This window comes from Aethina tumida, chromosome 2 (assembly GCF_024364675.1).
Source record: "Aethina tumida isolate Nest 87 chromosome 2, icAetTumi1.1, whole genome shotgun sequence".
Taxonomy (NCBI): Eukaryota; Metazoa; Arthropoda; class Insecta; order Coleoptera; family Nitidulidae; genus Aethina; species Aethina tumida.
In genome coordinates, this window is record NC_065436.1 from 24,480,079 (window position 1) to 24,499,173 (window position 19,095).

The 19,095-nt window shown below is 29.9% G+C and overlaps 1 protein-coding gene across 6 annotated transcripts in view; it reads left to right on the forward strand.

Annotated features, from left to right (window-relative positions):
• Positions 1-3,755: 3,755 nt before the first annotated feature.
• LOC109602414 (ankyrin-3-like) overlaps positions 3,756-19,095 on the forward strand; it is a 118,606-nt gene continuing 103,266 nt past the window's right edge. Inside the window, exons 1-12 of one of the 6 annotated variants that reach the window (XM_049963970.1) lie at positions 3,756-3,919; positions 4,281-4,429; positions 13,555-13,656; positions 14,701-14,997; positions 15,678-15,833; positions 15,890-16,216; positions 16,303-16,579; positions 16,798-16,958; positions 17,028-17,231; positions 17,285-17,731; positions 17,796-18,092; positions 18,147-18,333. In XM_049963970.1, coding sequence (XP_049819927.1) covers positions 4,373-4,429; positions 13,555-13,656; positions 14,701-14,997; positions 15,678-15,833; positions 15,890-16,216; positions 16,303-16,579; positions 16,798-16,958; positions 17,028-17,231; positions 17,285-17,731; positions 17,796-18,092; positions 18,147-18,333 — 2,512 coding nt within the window. In that variant the 5' untranslated portion in view covers positions 3,756-3,919; positions 4,281-4,372. Of the gene's footprint in view, positions 3,920-4,280; positions 4,430-7,923; positions 8,039-10,123; positions 10,215-13,554; positions 13,657-14,700; positions 14,998-15,677; positions 15,834-15,889; positions 16,217-16,302; positions 16,580-16,797; positions 16,959-17,027; positions 17,232-17,284; positions 17,732-17,795; positions 18,093-18,146; positions 18,334-18,980; positions 19,020-19,095 lie in introns of those variants that run through there. The other 5 variants (XM_049963964.1, XM_049963965.1, XM_049963967.1 and 2 more) reach the window with 5 other exon arrangements.

Consider the following 19,095-nt stretch of genomic DNA (forward strand, 5'->3'; position numbering starts at 1 on the left):
CATCGATTATTTGGACCTGTCTGTGACCTTGAGGCCCGGGCGTGGTTTAGCAAACCGCCAACCAATGAGCGCGCACAAAAATTCAGATATGCCGAAAACGGGCAAATAGTAACAGACGCATTGCACCTAATTCGTTCCGGATTTTAAGGTTAGGGAATGCCGGAAGATTCGCAGGTTTCCTGCTGCCAGTCTCATGCATTGCGCGTAATTTAATGGACGGCTCGCCTTGCATCTCGTTCTTCTCACAGTAGCGCACTCGGTTATTACGTTTGTGTATTTACGAGTAGATATGACGAGTAAAATACTGGCGAGATGACGACCGATGAGAGTAAAAGTCCAGATTCTGTGAGTATTATGCCATAATTGTTTGACGCAGCTCTATTGATTTTTATTTTTGGATTTGCTTCATAGTTATGCAAAATATTATATATTATTTAATTTTAGAGCAATATAATTCAAACACATTTTATTGTCATCTAATATTTTTTTCATACTAGTAATAAATATCTATATATTTTTCACTAGTTTTCTATTCGTTAGATTTATTAATAATAAATACAGTGAGTTATTGGTTTTATTTTTAAATTGTGTAGTTAAATCCTATTGAAAACTAAATTGGCGTATTTAACAGGCTAATAAAAATACTGATAATTTTAATAATTATATCATTTTTAAAAAAAATTACTTTCAGTAAAATTATTCAATTGATGTACTAGATAAATGTACCAAAACAGACAAAAGGAATGCAGTTCTAATGTAATCAATGTTTTTATTGAGAAAGACTCGAGTAATTAATGCATGTTCTGTGAATTACCCATCAATGTCACAGCAATTCCAAATGTAGTAATGCCGTAGTATTATGTCATCGTTTTATCTGTATTAATCAAACCTAATTTATACTTCACATACCATTATGACACCTACATGGTGGTTTAATTGTAAATGTTTATAAAAAATGCAGATGACACCAATGATAAACTACTTTATTGATATTAAAAACAAATTGTTTGTTGATATGATTCATGGGGACATATTTAAACTGTGAGTAGAATTTGAATAAAGAAGTATCCAAAAATTAATTTCAAATCTTATATCAATGAGTGTCAATCTATTTTTTTAACTTTAGAGACGAATATTTTTATGTTATTTTAGGGCTCCATAACTATGTCAATTTTGTCATTATGATTGGTCGAATATGAAAGAAAGAAAATATAATATAATTTAAATATAATTTTTTATCTTCTTTTCCAGTTTTATATATTTCTAGCATTAAGAATTTATTGAATTCACACATCTTTTAGGGATACTTTGAGCCCATAAACCTATTAAACAATGTTGGCTCTTCGTATTTCTTTTATTTTGTCCTGTAATTGGAACCAAAACAAATATTGACACACATACATTTTTTTCTTTCTTAATTTCTTCTTATTTTTTTAAATTTCCGTGCAATAATTTGGTTTACAAAGAAGGTTTACTAAACTCTCTTTTTTTTTTTTCTTGTTATTCAGCTTAATAAATCAATGAGCAAGATTATATTAAATACTATACCTCCCCAATTTGATCAGTAATAAAAGACTTCGATGTAAGTTCGTGAATGTTGGTAATTCAGGTCTTACCTAAGCAAGTAGGCTTATGTAAAATCCTCTCCATATACCATAATAAAAAAACTGAAAACATTACATGTTGCAAGCTCTGCATTTCAGTATCTTATTGTCGTGTTTTTCTAAAATCTAAAGAACTTTTAAAAGCTCTCAGTACTTGGAAACAAAAATAAATTTCTGCACAAATATAAATGAAAATGATCTACTATTGTTGGTGGTTAACTCTTTTATGTTTTTGGAAACAATAGAATTAATAATAAATTAAATTGTTAAGAATACTATTTTTAAAACTACTGTGCTATGTGTTAACACAATAAAACTGAAGACATTAAACGTTGTAAGCCTTGCGTCGTTTTTTTGAAACTGTTTTTCTAGAACTTAAAGAAGGTTAAAACTCTCAGTACATGGAGACAAAAATGATAAATTTGTGGCTTTTTTCATACTTTTTTTGGGAGACAATATAATTAATAATTAGTAAAAAATGTTAAGAATTTACTATTTTAAAACAACTATGCTGCATTATTATCCGGTTTAATTTATGTGAATGATTAGTAAGGTAAATAATTTTTTTTCTATAGGAAAAATGTTGGGAAGAGAATTTGCTAAGATCATTGTCAGTTATACGAGAACTTATATAAGGAGTACAAAGAAAATATCACAAGCTGTTACCATAATTGCTTTTATATTATACTTTAGTATTTTAAATTGAAAAACCGTTAAAATGTAAAAAAATTTCTAATATATATAATTATAATAGTAGTATAATATTTATATTTATTCATTTTCATTTTAAATATGGGAATGCAACGAAAAAATAATTGTATTTTTTCAATTTGTAATAGTATTAGAATAACTATCATTATTAAGTCGCACAATGGTTTAAAATGTTCATCTATGTTAACTCAATAATTCAAAAATGAAAAATTTTAAAAAAATAGTATTTTTATAGACAAATATGTGACAACAAAAATATAAATGTATTTTTACAATTTGCAAGTTGTAGAATACCTATGAAGTCGAATAATTGTTTAAAATGTTCATCTATGTTGGAAAGTTGGAAAATATAGGAGAACAAAAAAATAATTGTATTACAATTACAACTTGTAATGTTTATAAGAATAACTGCGATTATGCAGTCGCACAATTGTTTAAAATGTTCCTTTATTACTTTTTATTTAAAAAAAACAGCAAATGAAAAAAAAAATAGTATTTTTATAGACAAATATATGACTTGAGGTATAGCAATTTACATAATTGTTACTTTTTTTGCATAAATTTAAAAATTGAGGGCTAACATTAATTTAATTAAAATTTTTGGAATTTTATTGGAATTTTTACTCAGAAAATCTTTTTGTTTTACTAATCAAGTGTTATTTCCTGTTTAAAATTGGAATAGGAAGACAACGAAAAAATAATTGTATTACAATTACAATTGGTAATGGTTATAAGAATAACTACGATTATGCTGTCGCACAATTGTTTAAAATGTTCCTTTATTACTTTTTAAATAGAAAAAAGAATAAATTAAAAAAAAATATATTATCTTTATAGATAAATATATGACTTCATGTATAGCAATTTACATAAATATTACCTTTTTGGTGGAATTTAAAAAACTAGGTCTAACATTAATTTAATTAAAACTTTTGGAATTATTCTAAAAATTTTACTCAGGAGATTTGTTTCAGTAACATAGTGATATTTCTTGTTGAAAGTTGGAAAATAAGGGAAGACAACGAAAAAATAATTGTATTTTTACAATTTGTAATGATTATAGAATAACTATGTCGCAATTAATTTAATTAAAAGTTTCGGTATTATACTGAAAATTTTACTCAGAAAATCTGTAGTTCAGTAACCTAGTGTTGTTGGTACCGTTAATATGAGTACCTATTATTTCTGATCGAAATTTGCGCAGAAACTCGTTAATAAACGATCATACATGAAAATCAAAATAAACATCATTATTTTTTTTTTCGTTCAGTTGACCGTTACGAAAACATCACTATTCACCTATTCTGTTATATCAGTGATTGTCTAGTTCGTGTGCTTTTCACGATGTAGTATTAAAATAGCTGATCTGAACCACCGCTAAAAATATATACAGAATTTGCCAGTTTCCAAACGCACTGCGGACCAACACGATCGGTCGGTTTTGTTACATAAATTTAGTGCGTATCTAGTGAGTTTGAGAAAAATTAAGAAAATATAAAATAAAACCGACGGATAGTGCGTTAACTCGCGAATAGTAGTTTTGTATTTTTTATGTGTTTATGTTTGTAAATGACGTTTCGCGTCAGTATCAGTGTCGTATCAGTGTAAGCTGCTGGTCGTCTAACATTATCAATGACTCATTATGACAATTTACAAAATTATTATAAATAATTAAACACTGCTAAATCAAGCCACCAATTAAAATAAATTAAACTGTATTAACTTTTTGACAATTTATAAAAATATTTTCATTTTGTTTATTCATTAGAATATAAATATATTAAAATTAATTTAATACCTAGCTAAAGCATAATTATTAGATTAAATAAAAGTAGTTAAGTGGTTTGTGAAAGTAATTAACAATTAAATATTTTTCAAAAAATTTTGTTAAAATTGCCATTAATGAGTCAATAATCTCGATGACCTATGTTATAAAGCGGTTACCACAAATTGTTTTCTTTTCAGATTAATAATTTTTAGTAGTTTGTAACCGTTTTTTACTCGATGTTTATATTTATTTACAATTATTGATAGTGTGATATTTATATGTAAAGACAATGTCACAGTTAATGAAGAAAAGATTTCCCTCCATTACAAGCATTCAAGATTTAGGGGTAAGCATATAGTTTTAAAAATGTGCATTCAGTTTTCCAATATCTATTTGAGAATTTTTCAATTTTTCTCCAATTTATATTTGTTAAGCAGTTGGCAGTGTTCCAGGTGTTCCAAAACAAATACTGTCATTTCTAATTAAAAATGCTATGGTCTTTTTTAGATCTTGATATAAAAAAAACTTTTAAATTACATTTTTCATAGTGACTATTTTACTTAAGAGTTTGTAAAACTAACAACGAATATGCTTCAACCAACATCAGATTAATTCAAACTAGAAAATCGGTATTTTTATGGTTTATAAATGCATCGTAAAGTTTAAATACATTGGTCATAAAAATAATGGTCACAATAATGGTTTCATGTATATAAATTTGCATGAAATTGGTTTAAATGTATACTTACACCATTTTTAAACATGGCCAACCGAAGGAATTCTTTCTATATTGCTAAAATAAGAGTTTAATAAGTATTTACGTATTTGTATACATACATAATTATTCAAAATCATTGAAGGTCAACACACTGAGTTTAATTTGACAATATTTTTGGTTATTATTGTTCTTTTGTGTTTTCGACATAACTACTCAACTTGGCTTAATTAGGACAGAACAGGAAGTACCATTATGTCACTGCCTGCTTTTGTTGAAAATATACTAATATCACGTTAATTAATTATATTTTTAATTGTAGTTTTATTTAAAAATATTACGTAAATTAGTTACGGCTGTTTTAATTTTTTGTATTGAATTATACTATGTTATATAAATTTATTATTATTATAATTCATAAAACTTGATCTTAAACTGTTATTAAGTAAAATTGTCTGCACAATTTCGTATATTTTTGTATTTTTAACATATTATTTTTAATCTCTTGGATTTTTAATACAAACAACACTCTTATAATGTATTCTTTTATTTTGTTTATAACTTCTTTTTATCCACATCTCTTCAGGATTTTAAAACATCAATATAAATTTCATAGGCAGAGACAGTTTTATGTCCATAATTTTATTTATGTCTAAAGTTAGATTTCATGCTGTCGTAATATTTATGTACCGTCGTTATGTTTATATATCCTATAAAACATATTCTATTTTAAAATACTCAATATCAGAGTGTTATATTTAAATTAAATGAATTTTGTGCTGTTGTGTTCCTAAATTAAAAAACCTAATGCTTAATGAATTGATATTTCGTAAAAAGTCATTCAAGCAAACTTTCGTCTTTGAAAGGGACCGCGCCTTCACTTTAAAATATGCGTAATAACTTAACACATATTAGTTAGGAAAATTTATGCCAGACCTGACATATAATTAAATCATGTGGCATTTTACACCTTATAGGGTCGTTAATTTTATCCCCGTGTTATTGCGATTCTTTCCAGAACAGTTCCTGACAACCCCAACGTTCATTGATGGATATTTATTCGAAAGACTATTTATTACGCAATGCTTGAATCAATTCGTAACAATTTTTCTAGAAAACTGTTCAGTTTTAGCTGTAATGAAAGAATTTTAATTAAGCATATTCAGTTTACTAGGAATTTGAGGCACATAATTTCGAGCGTTCGTAAGCGATGTAATTTGGAACTGCTTCGCATTCTCCGGGCCTTGAAATTTCCTCCAATTTTGCAGCCTCAAATAGGCATTTGTTATGTCAGGTCAGACTGTGTTCTACACGAACGGCGCGTGTCTGATGGAGAACTTTTATAAAATGTCGCAAAACTTCTTACTGGTGTCATTAAGTTAAGATTAAGCGGTATTTTATATTAGTCCACCTATGTTGCCGCAACTACATGTTTATATGAAATTGTTGTCCACTGCAGCAAAAACTATTTGCATTTTAAATTTATCGCCAGAAAACCGTGCCAGAATCTATAAAATAAGTTTTATTATTGACCCGTATACGGACAACTTTATTCAGGAGATAAAACACAATTTACAATCATTTGAACTTTATCTATGATAAACATCAATGCAGAAATCATTTAATATTTATAGAGTGGAATATTTTTTAAATTACAAAACTTATCTAAAATATTATTCTACTATGATCACGATCGATTTTTATAATATTAAATTCTATTAAATTATAATACAAAAAATTCTTTAACATTTGATTATCTCTTTATTTTATTAAAAGTTTAAGTGAACTCGTGGAAAAAATAAATTAGTACAAAGTTGCTAATGTCAAGTCTCTAGCAAAAATTATAAAATAATTATTTAACACTATGTAAAATAATAAACATTTAATATCAGATATAAAAGTTAAATACTGGTATTAAATTAATAAAAAAAGTACCATTATTGGACCAAAATGTGCCATCTACCATTTTTGATTTGGCTACAGGAGAATGAGTTTCACACTTCAGTATCATTTTCTCGTTTTATGTTTATTATAGTCTTAAACCCATTAAAATTACAAAAATCTTTTTTCTTAAATCTAATCTGTTTATCTCAGATGCTCCTTTTGGAGATATTAATGGCGAAATTCTGTTTTCTTTAAGATAATTTTCTTCATTTGTGAAGAATTTGATGAAGAATTTTTCTTTGGTTATGTATATATTGAGTTAGTATATAAGTGATTTTTTTGATCTTTTATATAAATTCAAATAATTGATTCTTGATTACCCAATTTAAGAGCTTTAGTACCTTCGAACCAATTTTTTAGCCAGATCTATTATCAGTCAGTTATTATTATTTTTATTGTGTGTAATTTAAATCATTACTGTGTCCATTTTGTACAATTAATAAATTTCGCATTATATTATTATGGTTCATTAACCCAACTTTTAATGATTATATGTATAAATATTTTTATTTAAATTAAATATTATTAAATAATGCCACAATTTAAGTATATTAAAATATTTTTAAAATTTTCAGAGATAGAAATAATAAATAAAAAAAATCGTTTACAAACGACATAAATAAATCAAAGAATGTCAAAAGAAGCTTAATTTTACATGAAAAATTACTTGAAAAACATTTTCTTTATTTTAAAGATACATTTTTTGATTATTTACCAAATATTTGTAATTTGTGCCAGGGCCAAATTATTTAGTAGTAGAATAGTGTGGTTTATTACAATTATTATTATTATTTTAAATTAAATACTATTAATTAATGCTACAATTTAATTATATTTTTTAGAATTTCCTTGAGACCAGAGATAATAAATAAAAGAATCATCACCTATAAATAAATCAGAGAATGTTAAAATAAGTTTGTTTTTACATTAAAAATTACCAGGCAAACAAATTTGATATAATAAAATATAATCAATCAATTTCGAGATCAAAAAAATAGATTACACGTAGGACTTAGAGCCTTGATGCGTGGGGGGGTAACTGCTAACGCAACCCCTGCATTATCAAAACTTACTTTCCCGGCGTTCGATATCGGGGTTGCTCGGTGCCATTGGTTCACATCCCTTTCAGTGACAGACTGTTGGCCGCGGAGCCAACTATGACTTTTCCCATGTCTTTCCTGTTATTATTCTGAGAATAAATCGAATTTTGCTCAAAATTAGTCGCTTTTTCGATTGTGTTAGAAGTGCATGTAGGATAGTGGGATTGGGACCAATATGGTTACGGAGAATGGGCAGGTGAGTCGATACGCTTAAAATCGCATTACAGTTGGTGGACCTGTTCTGCAGGAACACTATGCGGTAGCAGGTACTCTGTTGCGGCATTCCCCACATTACGTGCTGTTTAATAATTCGCCTCCTGTTAATTAGAATGAAAATTCGTTTCGAATTCCATTCGCATACGTAAATTTGTTATTGCAAAATATGAAAAACTCGAGAGAAAAGATAAAAATGTTTAAAATATTCTCGAATTTTTAATTTATTTTTAGCGACAAAAAATTTGCGTTTAGTTTGTACAATGACAAAATTTTTTTGTATTCTAATTCTATATTTAAATTATGTCTGTATTGTTAAGGGGCTTATTGACAAAAGTAAACATGCGCAATGGATGGAACCATGAACTTACCGGTAATCACGTGGGCTAAAATGTGTTGATTGTCTTATTCTGCAGTATTTTAATTATAAAAATAAATAAATTACGTCAGTTACAAAGTCATTAAAGACAATATTTACGCAATATTATTAATTGTAATAATATTTATAATTTCACACCGTTATAATTATTATGAAAAATACTTTTTTATTATTCAATAACTCATATAATTTCAAAATGTCTCTTATAATCAGATTAATTAAATAAATAATTGAAGAACAAAACCACCTAAAATTATTTATTGAAATATTTTCATCGTCACACATTATTCGAATTCCCTTTCCACTACATATAAATAAACCAAAACATAATATTTATCCGAAGAACTCTGATATTTAAAATAGATTTAAAATTAAACAAATATAATCCAATTGCTGACACAATTGGACGGTTGCCAAATTAGTCCACTTCAGTGTGAATTTTTTACATTATCGAATTAGTAATTTGCATTTAAATCTGTCTACATATTGCGATATTTATAGACCATCTGTGTTAGGTTAATTGATAATTGATTTTATTTTAGTTCAGTTCAATTTACTTGATTTAAACAAGACCCAATCCGTATTTTTTAATGAGCATGGTTGAAAACTTCAAAATTTCAGAGATATTTTGAAAATTTATAAATAATTTATTTATATTATTGACGTAGTTAATACACATTTGAATCATTATCGCACTTTTCATGTCATGACGTAATACAGTTATCCGCAATTTCAATTAACATATTACATGTCCATAATATGTGTGTTAAAATTGAGTATAATTGTTAACATTTTATTGCAATGACGTTTCTGGGTTAACTTCATTTAAATGGTTTAAACGTAAAATCTATTTTAATTAATCATGTCTTTTTGCTAATCATCAGTGCTACTGAGGAATAAATCTGTATAAATTTAATTTTATTAGTCTTGACAGAAAACAAGGCAAGATTAGTTCACTGATTTATCCTGTTATGGAGGATGTGAATCATATTTCAACATGATCCTAGTAAAAAATGTGCTTCCATGTTCAATTTAAGTTGCTTTTTTGGCTCGACCACAAACAATTATTGACCAAGTCATTAGAAGTTTGAACTCCCATCCATCAGGACATAAACATCCAGTCCTGCGGACGTCGGCATCGTAAAGTCAGCGTCTATCTGGTGCCAATAAAGTCAGGATCTGTTTTCTACACACACTAAGTTAATGTGTCATGGTCAAATAAAGTTGGTATTAGGAACCGGCATCGGATCGGGGGTTCAGCACAGGGGGCGAGGGTGGCATCGGTAGACAACCACTAGACGCGCCGTCGCGCCGTCAGTATTGACCCGATGACGTCACAAGGCGTCGCCTTAAACGCGTGGTTGTAGTCCCCTATTTTACCCCACCTTCAAATGGAGAAATATCTGGCGGTTATAGTGCCAAAATTGCAACGACTGAGTGATTGTCCGCCTTTGGATGTCTCCAACACACTGACCCATTGTGATTTTTGTGATATTAACAGTCATATCGGCACATTTTGATCGGCCACAACTGAATGACTGATCCATAAACACCTGTTTTTATGCGAAAGATAAATAAATTTGATGGACGTGCTGTAAATTTACCTAAAATGTGTTGTTTTAGTGAGTGTCTGAAATGTCTGTTTACTCTTTAAATTTTTATCTTTCCTCACCTGTTGAGTTTGAATGACCTATAGACTGTGCGGTTTCTGTCTACTGAAAATGTGGTTTCCTATGGAAAAATAAATAGAATGTCTTTGTGTCTGAAACTATTTCGAATGGTGAGTACTTTTTTATTCGTGAATTGTTTGACACATATTTTACATTTATATTAACAGCATTCATTCTTTTTAAATCCTTCAAACATTTGATCCGTGTTACAGCAAAAAAATATCTTTAGTCTTAATAATTATTTCGCTTTTGTGAATACGTGTCTCCAATTACCGCCCCACAAGGAAAGGCGTAGAATATTCCCTTTGTATGCAAACTGCAATCATCTATGTGACTAGCGGGAATAAAAGAGAATTTTAATTGCAACGCAGTGTCATTCACCCAATGAATAAAAAAACGTTTTCGAGATATTTCTATACGTGCTGACATAATGGTACTCGTGCACTTGTTTTAGGGTTGGCCTATTAGGGTGAGGCAACCCCACCTACAATAAGGAATTGGTGATTTATGGAACAATTAAATATTGAATCATTTAAGTGGTGCTATTTTTTAAATCACTCATTATTTTGGTAATATCTTAAGGTCAGTTGTACGTGACTGTCTGAGCGAATTTCTTCCAACTTTATTTTTAAAAAATTTTACGGTGCCAAATATCAACGGCGCCCAAGTCTAACGAGGATCGTTGGGCGCCACTTATTACAATCCTTTCACATTTTCATTTATGAATAGAATTATTCACTCCCAAACACATACATTAAAAAGTAATATTTTATTATAAATAAAAAACCAACTAAATAAAAATGCCTGTGTCACACATTTTATATTTTAGTACAGATTAATTGATAATTACATTAAAAAGTGTCCGTGACTGTATAAACGATAGAAGGTTACGTCCACATAATAGTCTTCCTGCACTTGTTTCAGGGTCGTGAATATTATAGGGTGCAGTATTCACTTGTTATGGTAGGGTGATTTACAATGAGGGGTATAATGTTTTGGGCGAATATCATTTGAATGAATCATACGTTTGTTTCCAGTCGTGTCAATATTTTGATGATATCGGTTACCACGGACTGTTTGATACAAATAAAATCCCAAAAAGTGAGTCTGATGACTGAACAAAACTGTACTTGATTTATTTATTTCTTTTTTAGAGTTACTCACCTTATAACTATATGATAATTCCATATACAGTTATTACAAAAATAATTATTTTAATTTTAAACTCTAATGGTCAGCTTGGTGTTTTAATATGCACCCCTAAAATTAGATAACAAATGCCATTGACTAACCAGATCTTCGTTGAGATAAATGTAAGTTCACCCTTACAAACTGAATAATTTAGAAATTAATTATAATATTAAAGCACCAAAAAAAAAAAATATTTTTACGACAAACTATCTTATTGATTTTAATAAGTAAAATTATTAAAAATGGATTATAGTAAGTAGTAATTTCTTTACTAGCTTTACATATGTCATTTGTTAATAATACAAGGCTGCTAACGATATATTTATACATACAATAAACACACAAACTAAAACTAATCACGTCACTGTTAGAAAATTACCGAAATAAATACATATGTACTTTTATTATTTTTAAGTCGTTATAAATAGTCGGGCGCATTTTTTCTTAAAACAAATTCAGTAATTTGTTATAGAAAAATTGTTTTAATTTTCCCTTTTAATTCAGTTAAATGTGCGTTTGTTGTTCAAGCTCAAACACGTTAGTGCTGGCGATGAAGCGTAAATAAATAAACATAACCTATTGATTTAGAATAACAAGAACAGTTTGCCAAATAATGTTACAAAACTTACGCTATAAATATCGATGAAAATACAGTTCGTAGTGCATTTACTATTTTAATTGATTGATAAGTAAAATAAAACTTCCACTTGAAAAATTGAAATGAAATGATTTTTTTTATTACATTTTCTGGTTTATATCTGTCCATTTGTAAGTAAATTTTAACATTTACACTTTAAATTTATTATTTTCGTTTAAAAATACGTATAATAGAAAATTTTTTGACTTCTAACAAATTCATATTCATAATTATTAAAAAATATTTCCGGTGAGTATAATTAAACTTCCCTTAGGTAATACTCGTCAATAAAATTTTGGCTAAAAATATCGGTGATTGTTGACTCTTTCATTAACGTGAAAGGGTTATTTATAATTTAATTAACCATTACGGTGTACACAGATTTGAATACGATAACAAACATTAATTAACGTGAGACCTCTTTTTACTAAGTTATGAAGTGGAAAAAGATAAATTAAAACTTGTAGGTTTACTTGTATGGCTATTTTCGACTCTGTCAAGTGTTTTCTATTAATTTTTATTGTGAATTAATAGCATAACAAAAGATCGGAATAAACATCTCACTTATAGGAATTCCAGATATTCTAACCTTTAATGATATTATTAGACATCGTCTATATGTAGTGTTGCGCAATTTAAATAATCCTATTCAAATAGCCCGGTGTCTAAAATTAAATTTATTCATTTAAAAACTTAAGTTCTTTGACTTGAGCCTCTAAATAAAATAATTAAATGTTTTAACTGCACAATACATTAATTTAAGACTTTAATTTGATGATTTAATATTAATTTACAATCAAATTTAATTTTATAACGAAAATATAAAATTGGTTAATTTTTCTAATTTGGCTTATGACTAGAAGACACTTACACTAAAATATTGTGACCTTTGATCTTTTTTCGATTCTTCATTTTCTCTTTTGATGTTGAACTTAATTGAGATGATTTAAACTTAAAATTTATTTTAATTAATTAAGTCTCTGTGACAACCATCAGAGATAATGACGAATAAATTTAAATGCAATTCCATTAGTTTTGTCAGAAAGCAAGTCAAAATCATGTCAGTGATTTATCTTGCTGTGGATGAATTTTATTTCTTAAATTTGATAATTTGTTCATTTTTATAAATCATATAAAATTATTACTTTAATATTATATATAATTAACAAAAACATTTAATTTTATAACGAAAATATAAAATTAGCTCAAATATTCTAATTTGATTTAAATATTTACTGATGTATTTCATACAATACAATTCTTGTCGTTCAATGACTAGAAGCCAGTTTCTATTATTTTTAAAATGAATGGTTTATTAAATATTATTATTTATTTGTTACCTCATCCAACAGCTACGCTAATTAAAAACTTTTATGTCTTTAACCTCCATTAATATTATTATACATGTGACCTATAAATTAAAAATATAATGAAATGTTTAGACTATCACTTACTTTAAAGTCGGTCCTCAATTTTTATTTACTATTAAAAGATAGATCAACATTTATAAACAAGTATAATTAAATATTTTGATTAGGAACATTTTTGTATAAAATATAATTTGAATAAAGTCAAATGGGAATTATATTATTTTTAATATAATTATGTAATATTTTTTTCAGTCTGACGGAAATACGTCCTTTTTGCGCGCTGCGCGCAATGGCCAACTCGACAAAGTTTTGGAACACTTAAAATCCAATATCGACATTAACACCAGTAATGCGGTAAGTATTCAACGTTTAGATATACCTTAATAAAAATGTAATAATAAATAAATAGAGACAGTATGTCTTCCACTATAAGACAGTCTTCTACTGTCTCTGTCATGCATGATGTCTCTTTCTAAATTCAGACGGGTCAAACACTTTCCCTTCTGTATAGATACTTAATTTAATTGAATTATAATTTATATACATTGTGGTTTATGATCATTTGAAAGTGGGACACCCTCATACAATTTGTATTTTTTGTCCAATTTTTACAAAAGCATAAAAATATATACTTATAGACGAAATGTTACATTTTGGGGTATAAATCCAACACCTACAGGATAATTTTTAGGCTTGAAAAATAAAAAAAAAATTATAGAAAGTTTAAGTACATACAAATTTTCATTTGTGTGCAATTGAAAAAGGTAACCACGAACCAAAGAGATGATGTAAATGTATTGAATTGACCGATGGGTCAGTAGTAAATGATATTTGGATATTAAGAGTTTTAGGCATATTGTTTATGCAATTGCTATATACCATTTCAGGGGCTAGTATGATTTCTTCAATTTTTAAGCCTAAAAAATTACACTGTATGTTCTGGATTTACCACGTGGAACTTTATCTATAAGTACGTATTACATGCTTTACAACTGAAAAAAAGTTTGTCAAAATTGAACAAAAAATGCAAATTTTATGGGGGTGTTCCGCTTTCCAATGGACCATACTCTATCACTTCCACATAATTTTTCACATCAATAACAATTTAATAATTAGTTTATTCATTAAAATAAATTTAAGTTGATTTTAAACCTAAGAGAAGAGAAAAAAGTCACACATAGAATGAATCCCCCATAATTCAATTTTAGTCAGCAAAAGAGAATTGAATAGAGAATAAAAATACCTTTCAAATGAGGTATTACAAGACCACCTTTTCCATTCCAAAAAAAAAAAAAAAAATTTGATAGTGCCCTTGTGGAATTTTTTATGACCTTACTAAAATACGATTCAGACAGCTTGGAAGTAGATATACATATAGAATCATTATTTTTTTTTCAGAACGGCCTTAACGCCCTTCACTTAGCATCAAAAGATGGCCATGTAGAAATAGTGGAGGAACTCCTAAAACGCGGTGCCGTAGTCGATGCCGCAACCAAAAAAGGAAACACAGCCCTCCACATAGCCTCGCTTGCGGGTCAGGAAGAGGTCGTTAAGTTGTTAGTGCAACATGGAGCTTCAGTCAATGTACAAAGCCAAAATGGTTTTACACCGCTTTACATGGCCGCTCAGGAAAATCACGACAACGTCGTCAAATACCTACTCTCCAACGGGGCAAATCAGAGTTTGTCAACCGAGGTGAGTTTCAATTGTTTGCCATTTTTAATTAGGATTTTGTTCAATATGCAAAATATTTCTACAATTCAACACAAAAATGGTGCGAATTGTATTATTACAACCAAAGTAATTAGATCAAATTTTGTACAACTTTACAATCCGCATATTGTGTAAATTTAAACAAATATTTTTGAGGTCCAGTAATTGGGTTAAGGCCGACCATGTTTGCTATTTTCACATCCTATTTCTGCGTAGTTCAATGAAACCAGCATAATCTATTATTAATGACGGAAACTGAGATAAATGTTCTAGTTTCATAACAATTATTTGGTCTTAAAACAGCGACTATGATGAAAAAAGTGAATAAACATATACAAGTGGTTTTTAATATTAGAGTGTGTTAAGAATTGTTTGAAAACTTGTAAACTGTGTAAATTTATAAATTCGCACCCAAACATCACGTGGTTTGAGTTTTATTTGGAATTAATCCAATATTGAATTCAAGTGTATGCACAAAATAGAAATTTGAATATCAATGAATAAAATTGGCACATCATTAAATGAGCAAAAAAATTAGGAATGTAATATCGTCATGTTAAATATAAAATTAAAATGACTAAGTTGGGATTGGTCAGTAGCACATAAATAAATAAAATTAACGTAACTATACAGAAAGTATTTCACACGATATTTAATTTTAGGATGGGTTTACACCTCTGGCAGTTGCAATGCAACAAGGCCACGACAAAGTTGTCACCGTCCTCCTGGAGAATGACACCAGAGGAAAGGTCAGATTACCAGCACTGCACATAGCTGCTAAAAAAGATGATGTAAAAGCTGCAAAATTATTATTAGAGGTAAGAAGAAATTACTATTATTAATTATTAATTTAATATAATTATAATAATTTCAGAATGAGCATAATCCTGACGTCACATCAAAATCTGGATTCACTCCTCTTCACATAGCTTCTCATTATGGCAACCAGCAAATTGCAAACCTTTTGATTCAAAAAGGAGCAGATGTTAATTACTCTGCGAAACACAACATCACACCTCTGCACGTTGCAGCAAAATGGGGCAAAACGAATATGGTGGCCACTCTGGTAGACAATGGGGCAACGATAGAGTCAAAGACCAGAGATGGATTAACACCTTTGCATTGTGCAGCGAGAAGTGGCCACGAACAAGTCGTGGATATGTTATTGGAACGAGGAGCACCAATTAGTTCAAAAACTAAGGTACTCCTTAGGTCGATTTCACTACATCACAAAATAATATTACAATTAAATGTTGTACATGAATTAATTAAATTAAAAAATTTCAGAACGGTTTGGCTCCTCTTCATATGGCTGCTCAAGGAGACCACGTGGATGCCGCCCGCATTCTCCTTTACCATCGAGCCCCGGTTGATGAAGTTACGGTCGATTATCTAACCGCCCTTCATGTCGCGGCACATTGCGGTCATGTTCGTGTGGCGAAACTCCTCCTGGATCGACAGGCTGACGCGAACGCTCGCGCTCTTAATGGTTTCACGCCTCTTCACATCGCTTGTAAAAAGAACAGGATAAAAGTTGTTGAATTGCTTTTGAAACATGGAGCAAGTAAGTAACAGAATGTAGAGATCATCGTGTCCCTATTGAGGGATCAGTGACATCACCCCTTGAAATACTTGACATACTTGAAACAAGTATCTTTGAAAGTACTCGACAATAAATCCACTCTCTAAAAATCTTTCCAGAAAAAAAAACTTCTCATTTATGTTCCTATAAACTTAAATTATTATCTATTTGTAAAATAATATCTCTCATTTCATTTGCAGGCATAGGAGCAACAACAGAAAGTGGACTTACACCATTACATGTCGCTAGTTTTATGGGATGTATGAATATTGTGATTTACTTGCTGCAACATGATGCTAGTCCAGATGTTCCTACAGTTAGAGGTGAAACACCACTTCACCTCGCAGCACGTGCTAATCAGGTAATTATATTTCCAATATTTATTTACTTATTTATTATTTACAATAAATATAATCATTTTTTGTTTTAGACTGATATTATCAGAATACTTTTGCGAAATGGCGCTCAAGTAGATGCGAGAGCCAGAGAGCAACAGACGCCTCTTCACATCGCTTCTAGATTAGGCAATGTTGATATTGTTATGCTTTTGTTGCAACATGGCGCAAAGGTAGACAATACAACCAAAGACATGTACTCAGCGCTACACATAGCAGCGAAGGAAGGCCAAGATGAGGTAACATTATCATAAACTCAAATTACTATAAACCTAAATGAATGTTTTATCAGGTCGCTGCGGTTTTGATAGAGAACGGAGCCACTTTAGATGCAACCACCAAAAAAGGATTTACCCCACTACATCTTGCAGCCAAATATGGACATCTTAAAGTGGCAAAACTTCTTTTGCAAAAGGAGGCTCCAGTGGATGCCCAAGGCAAAAACGGAGTCACTCCATTGCATGTTGCCTCCCATTACGATCACCAGAATGTCGCGTTACTTCTTCTGGACAAGGGAGCATCTCCTCACGCAACCGCCAAGAATGGCCACACTCCTTTGCATACAGCTGCAAGGAAAAACCAAATGGACATAGCGAATACCCTTCTAGAATACGGTGCTCAGCCAAATGCTGAGAGTAAAGCTGGATTTACCCCTCTGCATCTTAGTTCACAAGAAGGACACACTGATATGACGTCGCTGCTTCTTGAGCATAAGGCGGACGCAAACCACCAAGCCAAGGTAAATAATTAGGTTTAAAATCATAGTAAATTTACTAATTATATATGTGGTCATCTAATTTCAGAATGGCTTGACTCCATTGCACTTATGCGCTCAAGAAGACAGAGTCCCTGCCGCTGAAATCTTAGTTAAGAATGGGGCAGTTGTGGATACTCCAACGAAAGCGGGATACACACCGCTACACGTGGCTTGCCACTTTGGACAAGTTAACATGGTCAGGTATCTTTTGGCTAATGGAGCCAAAGTCGACGCATCGACATCCTTGGGCTATACGCCACTTCATCAGGCTGCGCAACAAGGACACACCAATATTGTCAATCTTCTATTAGAAAACAACGCAGATCCAAATGCTGTGACAAACGTAAGAAATTGTCTTTGTTATAATTCAATAAACTAATTTTTAATTATACTTCAGAACGGCCAGACACCTTTGAACATCGCTAACAAACTTGGATATATCACTGTCATTGAAACCCTAAAAGTTGTAACAACTACTACATCGATTATCACGAATACTACCACTAATATAGAAGAAAAATATAGAGTAGTAGCCCCTGAAGCTATGCACGAAACATTTATGTCAGATTCTGAAGAGGAAGGAGGTAAGTACCACCTAAACAATTTTATTCATTGTTGTGTGCAGGCTAGTCAATGAATTTTCTTTCAAAATACAAAAGAATTTTGGAAGAACTTATAAAATTAGAATTTCGCACAAGTGCAATTAGGAGCGCAACTTAGCTTCTTAGGTTTTATTTTAAACTTCATGCATGTTTTATCATCATTAAGGTTACACTAATTATAGTATAGAAACCGTCATTAAAAGTGTTTACAGTTCACTGTTTGTTAGTGAAAATACGTCGTTCATAGAAACGATGAGTAGGTTTAGAACTACAACGAAATTTTTTAAATTAATAAATAGATTACTTACTTACGTTAGTTAGAAGCCAAGATTGAACAGCAAAATCTTCCATTCATTTTAATATAAAATTTTCTGCAAAGCTCTTACTGAAGAAACTTTGTAACTAAATTAAGTAATACAGTTCATACAACACATTTTCGAAAATAGAAGTTCATCTTGGCTTACTTTGCGAAGAATCTGTGACTAAAAAGGGTCACTCGTTTTCAAAATTAATGGAGCTTTCTGCTTATGCTTGATGTTCACTGGAAACTTATTATAATAAAAAATATATAATCAAAACAGGGGAGGATTTGTTGGACGCATTCGGTACTGCCCCCCATGAACGTCATATCTATCTACCATATTTCAGTGGTACATCTCTAATGTCTCGTAAGTTACTAACACATTAATATAAAAATCACAATAAAACACTCATAATTTGTCATTTTTTTATTGATTTTCATGT